The 16,147-nt window shown below is 35.5% G+C and overlaps 1 protein-coding gene across 1 annotated transcript; it reads left to right on the top strand.

The window, feature by feature from the left end:
- Positions 1-646: 646 nt before the first annotated feature.
- On the top strand, positions 647-1,568 carry LOC122289071 (protein P21-like). The gene has a single exon (XM_043095992.1). The coding sequence runs from the start codon at positions 695-697 to the stop codon at positions 1,370-1,372; it is 678 nt and encodes a 225-aa protein (XP_042951926.1). The 5' UTR covers positions 647-694; the 3' UTR covers positions 1,373-1,568.
- Positions 1,569-16,147: the final 14,579 nt, after the last annotated feature.

Here is a 16,147-nt window from a genome sequence, read left to right as displayed (position 1 = left end):
TCCGCCATTACTTAGAGATCATGACGTGAGTCGAGGGTTTCGGCCTTTGCATGTGCTGATGATATTACGGACGGCGGTACTAGAGGGAAAAGTCTCAAAACTTGAGAAATGATCTACGGCAATGGAGCAGAATATTTAATTCCAAGGCCCAGCATCGATCGCTGCTACATCAGCGCGATCCTAAATATTATAACTTCCTCTTGTATTTAATGGTCTGGTGATATTAAGTCTAGTTAAGGTTGGAATTTCATGCACAAACGCAAAAATTATGCCGGTCTTCTTTGATGGCTTTCTAGAACACAACATTTTTTAAACTTGTTTTTATTTTATATTTTCTAATTGGGAAGATAATAATATATATGAGATTATTGCATTGTTATACGCAAGCTAGCTAGTGAAATTTATTCTCGATCGACCAAATAGATGGTTTTTTTGCTTAGAAAAAAAACAAATAATAATAGATGGTTTTTTTTTCCCTAGCTATTTGTTGACTATTTTCGAAACAAGCCAATGATGAAATAGACTAACAAGACTTTGAATAAAAATACAAACTAGAGGATTGTATTTTCGATGGAAATAACGTCTGAAGGTGTGTACACCATTCAACAACTATAGCACCGAGCTTGCCCTATATAAACCCACCACCTCCCAAGCACCAACTACTCAAAACAAATATATCTTTTCACTCTCCAAAATGATTCTCTCCAAAAACTTGTCCACTTTCTGCTTCCTTTACGCTCTCTGCTTTCCCCTTGCCAATGCAGCTACATTTGTTATAACAAACAATTGTCCCTACACGGTTTGGGCTGGGGCTAAACCTGGTGGTGGTATGCAGCTCAACCCAGGGGGTGGAACTTGGACCTTTGATGTTAACGCAGGCACCACAGGGGCTCGTATTTGGCCAAGGACTGGGTGCAATTTCGATGGGGCTGGGCGTGGCAGCTGCCAGACCGGTGACTGCGGTGGGCTTCTACAATGCCAAGCCTATGGTGCACCCCCAAACACCCTAGCAGAATACGCATTAAACCAGTTTAACAACTTGGATTTCTTTGATATCTCTCTTGTGGATGGGTTTAATGTTCCCATGGAATTTAGTCCCACCTCTAATGGGTGCACTCGTGGGATAAGATGTACTGCTGATATCAACGGGCAGTGCCCCAATGAGTTGAAGGCTCCCGGTGGATGTAACAATCCATGCACTGTATTCAAGACCGATCAATATTGTTGCAATTCTGGAAACTGTGGGCCTACAGAATTTTCTAAATTTTTCAAGGATCGTTGTCCCGATGCTTACAGTTACCCTAAAGATGACCAAACTAGCACATTTACATGCAATGGTGGGACTAACTACAAGGTTGTGTTCTGCCCTTGAAGCAGTGCCCCATAGAACTAGTACCTACCTAGGTACGTAGTATTTATGTGATGATGTAATAAAAGCTTTAAGGTTGCTTGGTGAGCACACCTTGTAGTGTGCAAAACGCAAACGCCAACCTTGGTACTGAGAGATGATGATGTCATAATAATATATCCACGAAAGACTAAATATATAAAATAACGTTTCTAAACTAGTTACCATTTTGTAGCTTAACCTATCAAGCGCTAAAATTCAAACTTTCAACTGTGATCTATGTCGGTGCTTCTATATATATTTGATTATTTGTTGTGGTTGATGAGGAAGCAAGTCATGCATATTGATTAATGTGGGGTAAATAAACGTGTACATCTTATCCATAAATGGACCCACAATGGTTACGAGGAAGCAAGTCATGTGCGTTGATTAATGGGAAGTAAATGAACTTGTAACTTTTATCCATAAATGGACCCCACTTGGTGGCGTTGGACATAATTTAAATTAATTCTAATGGGTAGTTTCAACATATAATCAATACTAAAAGATAAGAGATTTGCTAAAAAATGATGCAAACTATTGAGTTGGCATATCATACACATGAAAATGGAGCTGGACATGCTCATCATATCAAAAAATTAGAAAAAATTCTAAAAATTATTTATTAATAGTAAAATTTGAAATTATGAAGAATATTTTAAAAAATGAAAAAATCTAAATTTTTGTACAAGAAATAAATACATAAATAAATAAATCCTATCAAAAATTTAGCCAAAATCTAAATTAGAATGACTTTCAAAACTTAAAACTAAATATTTACTAATAAAGCAAAAGTGAGCATAAATATATGATTTTAGGAAAAATTATTAATATTGCCCCTAGTCAAAGGAAGATATTAAGCTTTTCCTTCTATATTTGTATAGATTCATCTTTTTAAAATAGTATTTCAGTGCAGTCGATACACAATCTGGATCTAGATACCTTATATCAATTTTGATTTGCATCACATGGTAAGGATCTCCTAATTCCAGTAGCCATATATAGCAATGAACTCAAACAAATTTAGGGTCATGATGATTTTCTCTATTACTATGTTTGACTATATATGTACGTATATGTTGGGGGGATTTTTGCTCAGACCAGACATCAAAGAACTCCCACCGTGCCCAGAAGGCCCAAAAAGCCTGACCTAGGCCTGCAAAGCCCGTCTTGGTCCCGAAAGAGACTCGTGGCTCGCATGGGGTCGGCGTGACTAACCGCGTTAGGATGGGACGTTACATAGGGAGCACGGGAAGCCAAACTAGCAGAAATGGAAGGAAACACTTCAAGGAGAAGAGACGGGCCACAAAGCAGCACCAGGAGACTACGTCGCACTAAATGAATTCACCAGACAACCATGACGCATTAATGATTAAACCCAGAAGGTCATATTGCATTAAAGACTGTATGGCGGAGGGAGGTCTAGGAGGACATCCCTTCCTCCCAGGTCGCAAGGTATGGTCCTCTAGCCCTGGGGCTGGGTATATAAGGATCCCCTAGTCTTCAGATAAAGGGGTCAAAACCCAAATCCTTTCAACTAAGCATTCTTATTAATTGTATCCTTGACTTCCCAAAAACATTAAGGAGCTATTAATGACTTAGGCATCAGAGGCTTCCCAAGCCACCCTTTCATGCCATTTCTTTGTCATCACAAAACCAGAAACAGAAGGCCAGGACCGTTGAGGACCTGGTCCTTGGGTGTATGAAACACCTCGTCAATAGTATATATCTAAGAGTATTGGTAATGGCCATTGTCAAGTCCATAATTTGACTAAAATTAGAGATTTGGGCTAAAGTCAAAATCAATAAAGATAAAGATCCACATTGGATTAGCCATCTTAATGTCAAAATAATAATATAATATTATATATTTTAATAATATATTTTTAATTTTTTTTAAAAAATATTTTATAAATAAACTCTATATATTAATTCAAATGACGAAAAATTATCCAGGCTGTGTTTGTATATTCCGTGTAATTTTGGTTTGCCCCATTGGTTTCGTCATAGCATATTCAAAATTTTAGAATGACATCGACCGCTTTATCCAATCTTGAATAGTCATGTGGTGCCTGCACTCCGAACACTTCCATCACGAGTGATAGAAATGGACCCAGCCTATATACTCAATAAAATATTGTTTAGAAGATGAATAGTGGTGGCCAAATTTGAAGAAATAAATAGAAATATTGTAGCTCAAAGTTCAAGCCATTGAGTTTTGGCTATTCCAATTCAAACCATTTTTGACATAGTTATCTATAATTTGATGAATCATTGGCATTTAGCTAGGCCAATGCTAATAGTCTAAGGAATGCATTAAAACGCACAGATTCATAAGATTATAAGATCATCAAGTTGAACAAGAAAGAAGTGAAAGATGTATGACTTAATTGTGATGATCTTCATTTGAGTTTGACTATCAGAGTTAGTACTCAGCATGGCCAAGATAAATTGACAATGAAAAAAAAATGAGCATTGAAAAAAAAGAAATGATCTTCATTTTAGAATGACATCGACTGCTTTATCCAATCTTGAATAGTCATGTGGTGCCTGCACTTCAAACACTTCCATCACGAGTGATAGAAATGGACCCGGCCTATATTCTCAATAAAATATTATTTAGAAGATGAATAGTGGTGGCCGAATTTGAAGAAATAAATAGAAATATTGTAGCTCAAAGTTCAAGCCATTGAGTTTTGGCTATTCCAATGCAAACCATTTTTGACATAGTTATCTATAATTTGATGAATCATTGGCATTTAGCTAGGTCAATGCTAATAGTCTAAGAAATGCATTAAAACACACAGATTCATAAGATTATAAGATCATCAAGTTGAACAAGAAAGAAGTGAAAGATGTATGACTTAATTGTGATGAACTTCATTTGAGTTTGACTATCAGAGTTAGTACTCAGCATGGCCAAGATAAATTGACTACGAAAAAAAAAATGAGCATCTGTCATAGATTATTTACGACTATAATGATTATTAGTGATGAAAACATATATACTCATTTTAATAGAAAATAACTGATCACAAATAAACATTTTTCTTATCGTGATTTTAGAAACTATTGAAAAGACAATTCGTATTGCCATTCTTTATATACTGTAGATCGGTGCATTCAATTGAAACTATTGAAAAGACAATTGGTCATGGTCTTATATCATATCCTTGAAATTGATATCTAAGTACTGCTTTTTTTGTGGATGATGATCATCTAGTGCATGCAACACTCTTAAATATCATATATACCATGGAAATCTGTAATGTCCGTCTTTGTGGTGAGACCTTTAGAAAATAATTTTAAGAAAAAAGATGAGAATTACCGTTCATTTTAAAATAACTTTTCGTTTCATGCTAGGATACAAAAGACTCAATGTTTATAAAACAAAACGTGTTTCTTAATTTAAAAGGGTTATAGCGGAAAACATTAAACTTTATAAATTAAAATCTTTCATACAAAATGTTATGCCTAGACTTCCGTGCTCTTCCCCTTGGGCCGTATCTGTCCTTATGCATTATGCTCATCTTATCCCTGGGAGAGCACACATAAAACTAAAATGAGTCGATGACTCGTAAGTATTACTTTATACAGTTAAAATATTATAGCATAGGTTTTCAGTCATGCATTCATCATTCCATACATACCATACATAAAACATTCGTTCATTTAAAACATTACGAGGTGGGTTTTTTTCCTTGAAAATGGTTTTTTTTTTTTCGTAAAACATTTCCCCACGCCTTGCTGCCTTCATTTCTTAAAGAGTCTAGCATACATACATTCTCTTATCACTTTTTATTGACCATTGCACACTGTTATGCTTCGTGTGTTAGGGTTAGCGGTCTTTTTTACCTTATTCTGCCTGTGGCCGTGGGTTGGGAGTCCCACAGTCAGAGGGCAGCACTGGGTGCACTACCAGCACCCAGTCCAGTCCTTCAATACCATCATTTGTTCAATCATGGCTATTACGTATTTTCATACAATAAAGCATTCATTCATTCAGTCCTTTCTTTCAGTTCAGTCCTTTTAGTCCTTTCATTCTTCCAACTCGTTTATTTGTAAAAATCATTTAAAAATATGAGTTTAAAACATCATCTTTCGAGGCATCCTTTAAAATGTCAGTTCATGGCATCGTTTAAAACCTCAGTTCATCGGGACATTTTAAAATACTTTCTTCGCATAGTTTAAGACATCGCTTAAAACATAAGGCATAAGCCTAGCATTTCATTTTATAAAAATACGTACAATACTTACTATGTATATCATCCATTTACATGTATACACTTAATACTTTGAGGTGCATTAAAATGGGTTGCCAAGAAGGGACATTACATACTTATACTTGAAAACTTATACCTAGCATGCTTTCGCAAAACATCTTTCATGTTATTTCGTAAAGAAAAGCATTTCATTTTCATTTTCATATCATTTAGAAAACTCTAGAAGAGTATGAACATAATATTTACCTGGACTACATGCCATACTCATTTCATGCATTCTACTCATGTGCGTGTCAGATGGCAACTTACATGCATACATATTACCTTAGCGTCATTCTTTATCTAATGCATAAGCAACTAAACTAGAAATAGAACTACATTTCACATGAAACACTCTCCTTCTATCCCTGTGTTCTTACGTGTTTTTTACTATACTAAAATCTTCGAGATCTACTTACGGTCACTATCTCTTCCAAACTCGGCGTTCTACATCAAGTGCTTATCCACTAAAGTTAACCTCCACAATTCACCTTCAGGTTAAGACACTAAAACATTCATCTTTTTCTTCCTATTAACCACATTCCGACGCATTACTCAGACCAACTAAGTTACACATCCCAATTCTAGACAATACAACCGTCACTACCTTCATGCCTCCTAGCCCCGACTTTATCCTCATTTCCATCCATACACACCACAAGACTTTAAGCTAACTCTAAGGCTTAAGCATCGTGTAACCATTCTTAGGACAAATTACCCATTACATATGATAAATCCGTCTGGCACACGTGTCTCACCAGATGCACAAGTACCCTACTCCCTTATCACCTAAGATCAACATACAGCCTGGTGATCACTTGCTTGTATAAACAAGCGTCATACTCCGATACCAACTTACTTAAACTCGATCAGTAGCACTTTTCTTACTTCTTGAACCTTTTACAAATTCATCCTAACACTTAACATGACAAGACTCCTTTCATGCTACACCTCCATCGCGTTGCATAGTTCGAGACTAATCCCGAGCTACATCGTGACACCTGTCATACCTGTCATTATAACAGAGTCACACCACGACTACTTCAGGATACCGTTCAATAGTTCCCGACACTACACCACATACTCTAAGCTCCTCGGCTACGCCATCTAACTTTCGTGACACATCATCTGGTGTATAATGACTTCCGTATGCGGAGTACACTCCACGTGAACTTCCTTCCATCCACACTATGCCATATACTACAATGACACACGCCACACGGTACATCGCTACACAACATGGAGTATGCACCACGTGTACTCTCTTCACACTATGCTACATCATGTACTATTATGACGCACACCACACTGTACGTCCCTACACGACATGGAGTACACGCACAACACTACGCCACATCACTATTACAACACACACTTTACACCCATATTGTGACGCTCCCAAATTCCGTTTGGGATCGGACGGACATTTGAAGCGTCGAGACATGCAATACAAGGTTACCTGCCCCCGTTCATGACATATAAGATGCAATATTCCTAACATGCATCTAACATTATGCAATATTCGCAGCGGATAATTTTTTTCTTTAGAAATACTATGCACCAAATTAAAAATATCCCAAATACTTAAAACATGCTTCATTTATAAAGATCCATTGAATAATTAAGATTACAGTACTAGTCCAAAATAGTTATGATCCAAAAGTACTGGAGATGCAACTCCATCGTACAAGTAGTAATTTAACTACTATATTAACATTAACGATGCACAGTCATTCAGTTGACTGTGTCTAGTTGGTCAGCTCATGATCCTCTTTCAGATCCTGTAACAGGATCTACCATTCGGGAGAAATGGTAGTTGGAACTACCACAGTGAGATTTGATTACAAATCTCAGCAAGTTAACAAAAAACTTCCACACAGGCTAATGATGCATGGATGATAGTAAAAACATAAATGTATAATCAAATTCATCAGTAATTAAAGCATAAGTTAGCGTACAACATAACATAATTGACATAACTTAAATTGAAACATGAACTGAACTTGACTTGACATGAACTTGATCTGAAACTTGACTTAGCATGAACTTACTCTGAAACTTGAATTAACATGAAAAATACATACTCCATAGTTGTTGTGGCCCCATGTATTCTACGTGTAAATATATACTCCACAGTTGTTGTGGCCCCATGTATTCTACACAAACTTGACTTAACATGAAAAATACATACCCCACAGTTGTTGTGGCCCCATGTATTCTACGTGTAAATACATACTTCACAGTTGTTGTGGCTCCATATATTCTACACAAACTTGACTTAACATGAAAAATACATACTCCACAGTTGTTGTGGCCCTATGTATTCTACGTGAAAATATATACTCCATAATTGTTGTGGCCCCATGTATTCTACACAAACTTGACTTAACATGAAAAATACATACTCCACAGTTGTTGTGGCTCCATGTATTTTATACGTCACAATGTAGTTAAATACATACTCCACAGTTGTTGTGGCCCTATGTATTTTACACAAACTGAATGTACTCAAGATGAAACGTGACTGGAATATGAAAGGACTGAAATCCTGATGTAACATAACGTGACTTGAACATAACTTGAATGACATGACCAACTTGAGATAGAAACATTTCGTAACATGGCATAACATATAATAGACAATATATTTAACATGACATACTTGCAACAATGAATATTACATGACTTGACATACATGTAATAGATGGCATACTTAGCATGACGTACTTGTAATGTACAACAATACATGACAGAACATATTATGTAACAGATAAAAACTGGTGACAGAATAATTTCTGTATAACAGAAAATTACGTAATAACTTGGCATGGCATGACATATATGATAACATACATACATACACTATAGTTCCTTTACTTAGCACACATACAGAGTAGACTGTTAGTAAGTTAAAAACTAACTTACCTCGATCTCCGCGTTTCTTATAAAACCTTAAACGCGATCACGAGGAACTGTAATTAGTGATTCTAAAAGTTAGCATTAAATCACTAATAAATTAAAATATGAAAAATACTAACTTAAAGAGTAAAATTTCCATTTTACTCTCTGCATGTAGGAAAATGACCGTTTTACCCATAACTTAAGGATTTTGCATACTAACTCCAGATGTCACCAAAATTTACATGCCTCATGTAAATTTTATCCTCAACTCAAATATCAATTTAGAGAAATTTAAAACTAATCACAACTATTAAAACTCCATAGGGCCAAAATTCTCATATGCTATTTCCATTGATTTTTGTTTCTAACTTGTTTTGATTAACCTTTTGATCTATGACTTATAAAGATGTGATCTTCAAACCAAACCATCACATGGTTTAAAAAGATGTCCTAAAACATATATAAGCTTCTAATTCAAGATCACATGGTTAAAATTTAACCAAAACATAAATTTAGCCAAGAACATCCACACTTTGGCTTATTTGAATATCTCTTTACATAAAATTTCATATCTTTGAAACTAATATCAAATATATTCAAAATAATAATATAACATGTATATAAGATGATTAGAATCCTCCAATAAAATTATCAAAGTCATTGGAATAGATTTAGACCACCAAAGAGTTAGACTTTCTCAAAACAGAAACTGTTTTTCCTCTTCCAGTTTCTAAGTTTCTAAATCTAAGAAAATCTTTCATCAAAACCTTTAATCATGCAAAAATCCTCAACCAATAGTCATATATACATGTTAACACTACTCCATAAAAATTTCAGACCAATATCTATCCATTAGCTTGGTCAAAAACTCCAAACTATAACATATTCTCCAGTTTATCTCTCAGAATGACCTTTTTATAGTTTACATAATCTTTTACTAACCAAATGATCTTCAAATGGGGAAAATAAGATATCCACGTAAACTAGACTAAAAAAGGAACAACTTATATGAAGGAGATTTTATGATAAAACACTTACAAAAATTTCGAAATGGGCATGCAAAAGAACTCCTAAAAGCTGTCCGAGAGAAAGTGTTTGATATTCTTTGAAAGGAACGTGTAAATGAAGATAAGTTCGTGGATGATGGCTGGAGATACTTATGGACGAGATAAGGAAGATGATAAGGCTGGAGTTGAGAGTTGAGTGTAGTTTTCTTCTACCCAAAATATCTATAAAAGATTATCTCAAAATATTCTATCCAATAATATCTACAAAAATCAGTTTAAGATATTTTCCAAATGTGGAGTAGACTTGGAAGAGTAAGGTGGTTAAAATCTTTCCATGTGTATTTTAAATCTATGTTCTTAAAATATTTTTCAAATGTGTATTTTGCTTAGGTGTCATGATTTCACACCTTGATTTCCTTCACAATTCCATCTAATGGTTTCTCTTTGTGCCAAGTATCTAATACTATTCATTATGTGTGGTTAAGATCTTGTCAAGTGTCCAAATAAAATTTTGCTAACCTAATTTGGACATTTCACACTGTGATTTTGAAAACACTGCGCTTAGTACGTTTACCGAGGTTACTATTCACTCCAAAAATAAACGTAATAAACTTAGTACTGAAAAATCTTAAATATTCAATTAAGCCTAGTGGTGTAGACTATAATGTATTCTGACACTTCTAACTATCTCAAATAATTAAAATCGCATTTCTGGCACCATAGTGAGTGATAACACTAATTATGTTGACAGGCTAAAACCTATGCGATTAGTCGATTCGTGTAAATTTACGGAGTTTTCACGAGATTCTTAAGGTCAAAAGAAATTCCACAATTGAATTTCTAGCGGGCTGTTACACACACTTCACATCACAGTCCACAACACCTCACTATACAGCGAAATCCACAATCAACTAACTAACATTTAACATAAATAATGAGGGATAGAGGGTTAATACGATCGTCGGGGTTAGCCCATGCGTTGCTCATTGTCAAGCATAGTTTGTGGCGTTGGCCAATGGTAGCGGTCACTGTTGTGGCCTTAGAACGGGGCCACTTCAAGTGGACAGATCTAGGGTTTCGGCTACTAGATTTAGGTTGTACGAGGGGGGCCGACATGGTGGGAGTTTATGGGACGGCTAGCACTGCATACAGTGACGGTTAGCCACGTAGAGTGGCTGTTCACAGTGGTTGGGGGCTGTTTGGGCGTACGTGTTGGTGGATCTGAAAGGGGTGGCCATGGGGAGGCTCATGGTGGTCCAGGGTGGTCTCGTGATGGTGCCCAAGGTGGCACATGGTGACTAGAGGCGGTGGATTTGGGCTGCCGTGGTGAGAGATAACCTGTGAGAGAGAGGGAGCTTGATTCAGGTTGTGTGAGGGAGGGAGGAGGTGCTAGGGAGTTCGTGGAACTTGGTGGTGCCTTAAGGAGGTAGTGGGAGGCGTTGTGACGGCGCTAAGCGGCGGTGAGAGATCCCGTTCGTGAAACCCATTTATGGGTTGTGTTCATGTGTGCGACGAAGACGGAGAGGGAGGCTGGGTTTGGTGGAGGGGGTTAACCAGTGACATGGGAAGCCGTCGAGAGATGGCCGGTGGCCTAGATGGCCCTGTACAGAGGAGCAAGGGTGATAAACTTGTGCATTACATGTGTGTGTGTGTGTGATGATTCGATAGAGAGGGAGAGAGTTGCGGCCCGCGGGGAGGGGAGGCCATGGGGATGGTTGTTGGTGAGAGAAGCTGGTCGTGGTGGTTCATCGGTGGTGGCCGTGGCCAAAGGTGGCTAACGGTGGAGGTAGGCTGAGTTGAAGGAGAGAATTGGGTAAGGGGCTTTCCGTTGAGCCGGGAGAAAGGGAGAGGAGAGAGAGAGAGAGAGGGAAAAGGAAAGTGAGGCAAAAGACTAAGGCTAAGGTTTTAATCCAGGCTCTTCATCGTGGGGTTTCCAATCTAATCTAATAGTAAGAATTAAAACACTGATTTGACTTAAAACACTAAGAAGAATTAAGGTAGAATATTATTTAACTAAACTTTAGCTTATAAAATAAAATCTTTCGTCATTAATTAAATGATAAAGTTTTGTTAATTACTTTTAAGAGAATAAAACCATTTAATTAATTTAAAATTTTTAACATAATTTAAATCTCATAATATTTTTAAATGACTAAAATCATTTAATTAAAATGATTTTTTACAATTATAATATTTTTGAAACTCTTTAAAAATATTATAATTGTCTTATTTAAATTTATACTTAGTCTTATAACACTGAAAATATCTCATTTAAAATACTCGTAGCGTTAAAACACCAAGCTAACTTTAGAAATCACTTAATATTTTAAAAAACATGCCATCGAGATTTATAACGCATAACGAGACTCAAGGCCACTAGAAAAAAAAAAAAAATGAGCGGGTTGTTATAAAACCGAACTTAAGTTTGCCGAAGTCTAAGATAAACGAACTAACGGAACCCAACACTTGAGAAAAGTCTAACAGGTACATAATTAGTAAAGTCTACACAAATTTCTTGATCTTGATAAGTGCATGTGCATGTACACACTTTTTATGGTACGTTAAATTAGTTGACCCAGTTTGTTTAAACTATAAAACATCAAAATGTCTACAAGATTTGTAATTTTGATGATATATGATTAATTCGTACGTAATATTTCTTTTTTTTTTTTGCAAAAAAAAAAAAAAAAAAACCTTAATCTCCAAGTACAATGTGAGTTTTGAAAACTTTTATCTGTTTTTTTTTAAAAAGTCCAAATATGACACAAGACCAATTATCCTAAGTGGTTGGACTTAAATGAAAAAAACAGGCCTCAATGATCTTCCTCTTCCTTGTTTTTTTTCAAAAAGCATGTTATAATGTTACATCTACTTGTATTTTAAAAACTAAAAAGGGTACATATTATCCGTACTGTTCCTATATAAAATGTTTGAACTAAAGCCATACGGGAAGTTGACCAATGGGCTGGCTATACGGCCCAAACATATCAGCCTTATTATCCTTTTAAACAAATCGAAGACCTCACAAAGTATTGCACTACAGCCCAATACAACAATTTTTCTTTTTGTTTTATTTTTCCTCTGTTGAATTATCTCCGAGTAAGGTCCGACAGAGACAAAACAGCTAGACCGAGAAAGTTGTCCAAAAGAACAAACTTGAGTCTTGACTGGGCCAAAAGCGTCGTGGCTCTTACGAAATAGATGACCGGTCGCGATCTCTTTGCAAGAACACAGCTCAAACCACTTATTAAGCTTAGCCTGTGTATGTAATGACGTATCGTCCCTTCTCAGAATGATCAGCCTTCCAAAAACCTCTCCATCAATTCATACTACCTTTATATCACCCTCTGCTTTGCCCTAACCCATGCGGCCCGATTTGTCATAACAAACAATTGGTGAAATTATATAATAATAATATAATGAAAATTATAATAAAGTTAAAATTAAAACGAAACCAGTTTAAACTGAGGTACAGAAATCTCACTTTTTTTAAAGAGGTTCAAGTCCTCTGCAGTATACAAAGTCTCAATTTAACCGGTGCAGCAGAACTCCTCTTGACTTGACTGTTCTAGGATATAACAACCCAACTGATCATCGTATAGCCCGAACCAACTTTGTACAAATAATTGAGCCTAAAGCTCCACTCAAAGAACACATCTCTATTGTCTGAAAATTCTCTCAAAAATATATATACAATTTATATATCTTTCTCTTTTTTCCAAAATGAACAACATATTGTTTTTTCGTCCAAAAAATAAATAACATTACTCTAAATTTAAAAAATCTACACTGGACGCCGTGGCTCTTACGAAATAGATGACTTGTCGTGATCTCTTCGCAAGCACAGAGCTCAAACCACTTATTAAGCTTAGCCTATGTATGCAATGATGTATCGTCCCTTCTCAAAATGATCAACCCTTCCAAAAACCTCTTTGTCAATCCCTACTACTTTTATATCACCCTCTGCTTTGCCCTAACCCATGCGGCGAGATTTGTCATAACAAACAGTTGGTGAAATTATACAATAATGTAATGAAAATTACAATAAAGTTAAAATTGAAACGAAGCCAATTTGGACTGAGGCACGAGAATCTCACTTTCTTTAAGGAGATTCAAGCCCTCCGCGGTGTATAAAGTCTCAATTTAACCAGTGCAGCAGAACTCCTCTTAACTTGATTAGTCTAGGATATAACAGTCCAACTAATCATCATATAACCCGAACCAACTTTGCACAAGTAATTGAGCCTAAAGCTCCACTCAAAGAACACATCTCTATTGTCTGAAAAATCTCTTAAAAATATATATACAATTTATATATCTTTCTCTTTTTTCCAAAATGAACAACATACTGTTTTTTCATCCAAAAAAGAAATAACATTACTCTTAATTTAAAAAATCTATACTGGACGCCGTGGCTCCTACGAAATAGATGACCGATCGCAATCTCTTCGCAAGCACGCAGTTCAAACCATTTATTAAGCTTAGCCTGTGTATGTAATGACGTATCGTCCTTTCTCAAAATGATCAACCCTTCCAAAAACCTCTCTATCAATTCCTACTACCTTTATATCACCCTCTGCTTTGCCCTAACCCATGCGGCCAGATTTGTCATAACAAACAGTTGGTGAAATTATACAATAATATAATAAAAATTACAATAAAGTTAAAATTGAAATGTAGCCAGTTTGGACTGAAGCATGAAAATTTCGCTTTCTTTAAAGATATTCATGCCCTCTGTAGTGTACAAAGTTTCAATTTAACCGGTGCAATTGAACTCTTCTTGACTTGACTATTCTAGGATATAACAACCAAACTGATCTTTGTATAACCCAAACCAACTTTGCGCAAGTAATTGAGTCTAAAGCTCCACTCAAAGAACACATTTCTGTTGTCTGAAAATCTCTCAAAAATTTATATACAATTTATATATCTTTCTCTTTTTTCCAAAATGAACAACATACTGTTTTTTCATCCAAACAAGAAATAACATTACTCTTAATTTAAAAACTCTACATTGGACTCTTTTAAAGGAAGATAGACGTTAATAGCAAGAGATTCGCCCACTGGCAATTCAAGAGAATAGAGGTAATAAGGTTTTAGCAATAAAGCTCATAACGACTAATAACTTAAAGAGTTTATAACCGTAGATTTTTCAAAAGGCTCGGCTAAGCAATTGAATAAAAAGTAGGGGTGGGCAACGGGGGCCCGGCCCCCTCTACCCCGCCCAGCCCCCGCATGGGCGGACAGGGTACCTCGCACCACACATGCAGACCCCGCCCCGCATGAAATACACTAAGCGGGGCAGACAGGGCTCAACCCCACCCCGTACTTTATTTTATATTTATAAATATATATTTATATTTTACAAATTGTATATATATAAATATATATTACAATTTGTTATACTTGTTCACAAGAGTCATAAAAGAGTGAGACTTGTTTACAATATTGCAAATGGCATGAGCACCCTAAGCCACCTTATATAGAACTCCAAGACCATACAAAAGTCTTAGTTGAGCAATATGAGACTTACTTCTGGGGGCGGGGTGCAGGATGGAATTTCCATCCCCCGCATATGCGGGGAAAGGATGTCCCCACCCCCATATATGCGGATAACACCCTTAATAAAAAGATAAATAAAATGAATAGTAAATGAGGATACTTTTTAGGGTGAGGCTACTCTGCCGCCTCACCCTTACCGCTGGGCTTACCGCCCAGTGTAAATTTTCTTTTTTTTTATCATTTTTCATTTCACATTTTTTTAATCACTTTCTTAATCATTAAGTAAAAAAAAATATATACCAATACACTTAAAATCACTTTCTTAATCACTAAGTAAAAAAAAACAAAAAAAAAAAAAAATTTGCCAACCGCAAGCGGCAAAATAGCTTTTTCCTACTTTTTATAACCGCAAGCCAATAAAAGCAGCCAACGTCAATATTAAAAGTCAAAGTTAATGGAAGAAAAACAATGGTAATAACCTGTTTGAAAAGAATAGTTTATAAAGAAAAACTAATTATTAAAAAACACCGACATTTTTCCACTATTTTATAATAATAATAAATAATATAAATGAGAAAGATATTTTGAGACAAAGAATGATCATTATGCATTATGAAGATGTGCTTTACAAAATAAGTAATAGTTATCAAAAAAATATTTTAGTAACAAAATAATTATATAAAAATAAATCATAAAATGATATGAATTGATATAATAAATTTGATTATAAAATTATTTTTATTATAAAATAAATCTAATAAATCATGATAATTTATAAATTTACCTTCACGTTATATTTGCTTGTACGTATCAATTGTCTTGCCAAAATAAGAGAAAGGAGACAACCAATAAAAAACAGAGAGAGAGAGAGAGAAGGTGAAACGACGAGATTCAATAATTTTATTTACTTTGGAATAAGAAAATCTTCTTCGTTCTCTTTCTAGAACAAAACATTTTTTAAAGTTATTTTATTTTATATTTTCATGGGAAGATAACATATATGAGGTGTTTGCATTGTTATAGGCAAGCTACCGAACTTTATTCTAGATGAGATGGATCGACGTTCACACTTGACAGATAGTTATGGC

Source organism: Carya illinoinensis, chromosome 12 (genome assembly GCF_018687715.1).
Source record: "Carya illinoinensis cultivar Pawnee chromosome 12, C.illinoinensisPawnee_v1, whole genome shotgun sequence".
Classification (NCBI taxonomy): domain Eukaryota; kingdom Viridiplantae; phylum Streptophyta; class Magnoliopsida; order Fagales; family Juglandaceae; genus Carya; species Carya illinoinensis.
Note: the sequence above shows the minus strand (reverse complement) of the source record. Positions and strands in the feature narration are given on the sequence as shown.